General features: G+C 49.1%; 1 protein-coding gene across 1 annotated transcript in view; it reads left to right on the top strand.

The window, feature by feature from the left end:
• MVB12B (multivesicular body subunit 12B) overlaps positions 1-3,450 on the top strand; it is an 11,752-nt gene extending 8,302 nt beyond the window's left edge. Inside the window, exons 3-5 of the mRNA XM_010131132.1 lie at positions 71-167; positions 2,901-3,030; positions 3,324-3,450. Coding sequence (XP_010129434.1) covers positions 71-167; positions 2,901-3,030; positions 3,324-3,450 — 354 coding nt within the window. The remainder of the gene's footprint in view (positions 1-70; positions 168-2,900; positions 3,031-3,323) is intronic.
• The last annotated feature ends 2,849 nt before the right edge of the window (positions 3,451-6,299 follow it).

Genomic DNA, 6,299 nt, shown 5'->3' with positions numbered 1-6,299 from the left:
GCAGGTGAGAAAAGCTGGGTTTGAATTTGGTTACATTTCGTAGTCAACTGTTTCTTTTCTCTCTCCAAAGAGTCATTTAGGCAACGTCTTGGTTGATATGAAGCTCATTGATATCAAGGACACTTTACCTGTGGGCTTCATACCCATCCAGGAGACCATCGATACACGTAAGTTGGCATCTGTTCTTCAATCCCGTGCCTCAGGAGCAGTGTCTCCACCAGAGCCTGTGTGGTGGGATGGTGGAGAACCGTGTCTCAGGCAGAGGGACGTGCAGAGCACTGCTGCTCTCTGGGGTGAGCAGACAGGCCTGTGTCCGGGCAGGTGGTGCCGAGGATGGTGGGGGGTGTTTGTGCTTGCTGAGACTTGGCCCAAGTAGAATGTCCAGGGAAAATCCCATCCTCATTTCTGCAAGACAGGAAACACTTTGCTGCAGTGTTTATGCCAGCAGTTCCCAAACAGTCTGTTCGGGTCCCCTGAGACTCGTGGCAGCACTGCTGGAGCCACGTCTGGCCACAGTGCTCTGCTCTGCAGCAGGCATCGGGCACTCTGGGCTTGCAGTGCGGAGGAGGCCATGGATGAGCCCCGTGGGAGTTGGGTGTGGAAGGGCTGCGGGACACTGTGTGCTGGTGTGAGCATACAGCTGCTGCTTGGGAGCAGGGCTGGTACCAGTGCTCACCAGTAATGAAAACCAGCCGAGTTATGGGTGGAAAGGAGTTACATGAGCCTGCTTTGCAGGGAATAATTCATCTGGGTCTGCAGCAGATGAGGATGGTTTTTCAGTCACAGCCATCCTGGTTCTGATTTGAACCCATGACCTAGAAGTGAAAGCCTCTGCAGCCCGTTTCCCATTCCCCTGGGTCACCCCTGTGCCCTGGAGAATTCCTGGGCACATGTAGGGTGGGGGAGAGTCGTCGGCTTATCCTGCTCACCCTTGGGAGTGCTGGACACTTACCGTGCACTGCTGTGATTTTTGTGAAAGTCTTGGTGAAAAGGTGGATGGGGACTTGGTAACTAATTTTGACTGCATTGGGTTGTGACCCACACCATCTTCAAAGCAGAGGCGCTCTGTGCTGACGAAGGCATATCCCTGCCTCCATTAGCATGAGTGAGCACACTTCGATTGACTGTTTATAGTATGTTTACTTAAAATTCACTCTGGTTAAGCATGTGTAATTAATGAATCTGGCTCCTAAACCAAGTTTGCTACCGACTGCGGACTCTAGCCAAGTGTGACAGAGACTGAGGCGAGAGCAAATAGTCAGCTTTGTACTTGCTGTGAAAGTCAAACGAGAGGCTCTGGTTTTGTGGAGTTACATTGTGGAGTGGTTATCCATGTTTCTGTGCTCTTCTCTAGGTGACAGCTGATTTGCAGTAAATACATTAAACACACTCCTTAGTAGCTTCTGAGAAAGTTTTCAGATGTGGAAGCCTTAAGCCCTGGGCTCCTAAAATCAGTTTTAGGCACTTCAAACAGAAGCAAAAGACTAGACTTGCAGGATACAGGTATTTAACATCTCTAAACCGCAGCACCGTCCCCGTGAAGCTGCGTGCACAGATGCCTGTGGTGACACGCCTCACACTGCTTGGACGTTTATTGGTGCTGGTTGACAGCAGGTTTCAGAGACCAGGATGGATCGCTTTCTCCAAGGGGCGGATTACAAAACAGGAGGAGCCAGTAGAGACAGGGCTGCTTGCCATCTGTTGAAGTGAGAGCATGTTTTCAAGCTGGAGGATATTTATTTGTATTAAACTGAAGGGGTTTTATTTTGCAGGCACTTGTTTGTAGTTGGTTGTTTCCAGATTTTCATTCAACATCTGCACTTTAGATTTCCAGTTTATCAGTAGAGTCCTGTCATGTCTTTCAAGTGCCTGCGTTCACAAATAGAAACCTCACCTTGCTCACGGTGAGACTTGCCGGCTCTTCGGGGTGAGGCAGAGCAGTGGTTTCCCAGCACCGCAAGCTGCATCTGTGAGCCAGAACCGCCTGCGGTGGTGTGCCTGACCCGTGGCTGGGTGGTGGTTGTATCTGCATACAGACAGACAGCATGCCTACAAACAAATTCATTATACAGATAAGCTTTAACTCTGATGGGCTTGAGTTTTCTTGATGGATAACATCGAAACAAGTGAAACGGCTCTGTGATGCGTAGCAGGGAAGGGCCGTGCTGCAGATCCATCCGCCCTCTGAACACAGGTCAGCGCAGTGCGGGTGTCCTGTAGGAGCTCCTGGCAGTTACTGCTTTGTAAATCGGGCTTACCCCTACAGAGATAGCAGGGCACGCACAGCGGGGATATCATTTCAGGGCCTGCTGACTGAGTCAGGAGAGGTCGTTAACACTTGGACGCGGGAGATTTGGGCAGACAGCTTTTGCTGTCAGCCGCCCTCCGTGGCAGTCGGGTTGTCTGCCTGCTCCTCCGCTCAGCTGGGTTGGCAGAGTAAACTGACTGGTTGTGTCAGCAGCTTCCAGGTATGTTCCTGGAGGCAGTGCTTGTGGGAGGAATGTTTAGATACAGCTATCCAAGCCGGTAAGGTTAGGTTGCCTTGGAAGAAGGGGGTGAATGTGAGAAGTATGTGGAAGTGGAAAAATCGCCTGCTGTTGCTGTGCTGTGGTGCAGCACTCTGGCACACGCGACGTCTTATCTTCTCTGCAGAGGGTAGCAGGGAGTGTTGGTTTATCGCAGTGCCTAATAACAAATCTCACACTGCGTACAGAGAGCTCCTGATAGAAAATTTCTCCAGTCGCTGAATGACACTGCTCTGTCTGGTTTGCTGACATATATCTGTTCTTTGGCTCCAGTTCTTGCCATAATTATCTGCCTAATATCTGGAGAGACAATAAATAACATTTATACCCTAATCTTGCATAAGAACCGCCCTGTGTCCTGGGTTGTTTTTGCAGAAGAAATAGCTTTCAGAAAGAAGAGGCTGTGCATTAAATTCATCCCTCGAGATTCCACAGAGGCAGCAATCTGTGATATCCGAATCCTGGGTCGATCTAAACAAGCCCCTCCTCAGTACACGTTCATAGGGTAAGTACCCCTCACTGCAGGAGCTGGTGTCATAAATTCAATCGCTCCAAGTCAAAGAGCCCTGTTTCCCTGTAATTACTAACTAGTAGTTTGTAAGAGCTGAAGCTTGTCGTTAGAAAAGCCTGCATAGGTACAAGTGTTGATGAGTTTGATGTAAGATTTAACTAATTGCCTTTTTTTTCCAATTAGACTGGTTCGTACTTACCCAGGTGTTTGTGAAACACGTCAGTGCTTGACACGTGCGCGTGCACAGCATTTGCTTGTAGCATTCCTGTCTTTTGTTGAATTGGCAGGGAGCTGAACAGCATGGGCATTTGGTACCGGATGGGCAGAGTCCCACGCAACCACGAACCTTCACAGCCCGCGACTCCTCCTTCCCAAGCACCATCGTCCACACCAGCTCCTAACCTGCCGAGGTGAGTTGTCACTTTCCAGCCCCTCCTGCTAGTGCCGTATGGTGTGTGATTACTAACCTTGCCTGGCGGAACTGAGGCACCGGGTCAGTGTGAATGGCGAGGTCTGGTAACGAGGGAATGTGCTGTTTGTTCTTTCAAGTATTTGCCTACTGGAATTTCCTTTGGTTGCTGTTGTATAAAGACTTACGGGTGGAGAAATCAGAAGAAAGAAAAAGCCTGCAGAGGAAGGGAAATGGCAAACTACACCTTTTCTTTGCTTTAAACTGTGCAGGGTGTTGTAGTTTCCACAGGAGCGCAGGGGTCACCCTGGAAGGTGGGTCGGAATGGTACCCAGACTGATTTCTGTCTTGGACCAAAGGGAGAGAGAGGCACTCATACAGGTTTTAATGCACAGGGGGACAAGTGTGGCTCATGCTCCAGAACGAGCCCACTCGGGGTTCGAAGTACCAGCCCTGTTATTTCTTTTCTGGGACCTGGCTGCTGGGCTCCAGGGGAGCTGCGCTCCTGGGCCGGCGCCCGCAGCGTCTTATCTCACAGACAGCGTTTATGAATAAGCGTACGCACCAGCGCGCCTGTTGCCTGAAACAGGAGTCCAGTACTCACAGGGCACTTGCTGGATTCCTCTGGCCAAAACAGTGTGTAGTTAAGCAACAAACGAACCCAGACAGAGGTTAAACCGAGCGCTTTATGCTGCCGGCATCTGGTGTGAAAGCACAGCTCCGGAGCAAGACGGGGGCTGCCCCTGAGGCTTGTCGACCGAGCTGAGGCCGGGCTCTTGCCAGGGGACAGCGTGTTCTCCGCGGGTCCCTTTGGGCTTTCGCTTAATTAAGCAAATGTATTTTTGCACGAGGCATTTGGTATTCCGCTGGTACATCTACAGTATTGCAGTAACTGTTGGGAGCTGGAATTTTGAAGGTGGCAGCGGAGGGGAGTTCCAGGGGGATCAGTTTGTATACAAAGGTCACTGCATCAAATGGATAGAAAATACTCGCATCCTGCAGAGTCTTGATTTACAGGTCGTGTCAGAGAGTGACGCTTCTAAACTGCTGTAAACTGTTCCCAGAAAAGCTGTTGGGTGTTTTTTAAGGCAGGTGTGTACATTTGAGCCTTCACCCGTGACCCAGACTGAAATCCCCTAATGCCCGGTCTTGCAGTAGCTCTCTGAGCTCTCCAGCTCACTTGGGCGTTTCTCTCACGGAGTTTTTCTGTGTCGCCTGCCGTGTTGTTGCACACCGCTGGCTGTCCTGTCCTGTCAAGTGCGCTGCAGGCAGGGATGCTGTCCTGCTTCTCAAAGAGAAATGGAGGCAAGAAGGGATGAAAAGCCAGCAGTCTTGTGGAGATTTCTGCCCGTCCCACTAGGAGCTGAGAGGTGGTTTTGAAGCTCTGCTGGACACGAGCCACACGCTGGCACAGGCCATGTGGGATCAGAGAAAAAGATGTCTTGTTTTCAGAGCGCAGATCTTCATTTTCTGGCTGCAACAAGTTCCTGCCTGGGCAGATTTCCACAATAAAAAGAAAAAATTATCGTAGCAAGAGAATGTCAGTGGCGGTCCTCAATCACTAAGTGTGGAAGGGTCACTTTATGGCTGAGCAGGGAAGGCTGCAGAGCAGCGTCAGAGCATTGGGAACAGGGCCAAAATTAGAGCTCAGAGCATCAGCGACAGTCTGAGAAAGAAGTGTTTACAAGGCTTATATATTTTATAACCTCTTGTTGTACAGTTTATGGTTTACAATGGCTGCAAGGAAATTGGATCAGTTTTGTTTTACTTGCCAAATAAAGCAAATGTCAAAATAGTCAATATAAAATGTATTCTAATTTGGCTGAGTTAAAACAGCCAGTATGCAGTGGAATAATTGAATGTAACATTAATGCCTCCTAGTAAAAACCACCTGACTGTAGCCAGCTCCACTCTCGTGGCCTGTGTGTGATTTACAGGTAACTTTTACACCACCAGCCTGATCATTCAAAGCATCTTTCATGTCTGTTTTTTTTACTCTGATTTTTTTATTACACAATATATTTTTTAAGAAATAGAAATGTATATAAAGGTGCATCCTGCAAATATTTCATTATTACGGGGAACACGTACTACTTGAAAGCCTTTTCTAATCCTTTACAGCTATGTGGCAAGTTACTCAACACTTAATGTTTGTGGAAGATTGTAGTCACAAGTAACCTTTTATTTTTACGTCACCGCAGAGATGTGAGAGTACTGGTAGCCAGTTTGCAGTTTTACTCCATGTGGATCTACCCCGGCAGTAAGAGCAGCGAGTTGTTCTGATGCTGCCGTGAGTGCTAAGAGAAAACCAGCGAGCAGCGCCTCGAGGAGAGCACTGGAGGTTCTGTCTTAGGCTGGTCACATGTTGAAGCTATTCTCATAAGATCCTGTCTAGCATCATAAAATAATTTTAAATCAAGAGAGGGTGCTTGGATGCTTCAGAACAAATGCTAACGCTGGTTGTAAACTAAACCAGTGAGACACACCAGTGAGCTTCTGCACAGCAAAACCTTCCTAAGTGGAAGGACTTCTTCCTGCAGGAGATGTTTTATCTCTGCACCAGCTATGCTTCCTCCTCTGATAGCAGTGTAGGTCGCTGATGGCAGTGCGTGGCAGGTCGTCCATCCACACACAGCTTGCTGCACGTCAGCATTGCTGCTTCTGCCGCTTGTGTCACAGGGTTATGGCTTGCAGTCAGATCGGCACAAGGGGAGCCTTTGTTTGATATTCGTGCTGGACCGCAAATGGTTTATTTCAGCCATTTCTTCTCCTTGGTGTTCCCTGCTGCAGGCATCTGGCTTAATGCTCTCTAACAGCAGCCCTGGCACATCCCAGTGAGGATGGCGTGCAGTGC

This window comes from Buceros rhinoceros, unplaced genomic scaffold (assembly GCF_000710305.1).
Source record: "Buceros rhinoceros silvestris isolate BGI_N320 unplaced genomic scaffold, ASM71030v1 scaffold18202, whole genome shotgun sequence".
NCBI lineage: Eukaryota > Metazoa > Chordata > Aves > Bucerotiformes > Bucerotidae > Buceros > Buceros rhinoceros.
This window is presented reverse-complemented; position numbering and strand designations above follow the sequence as displayed.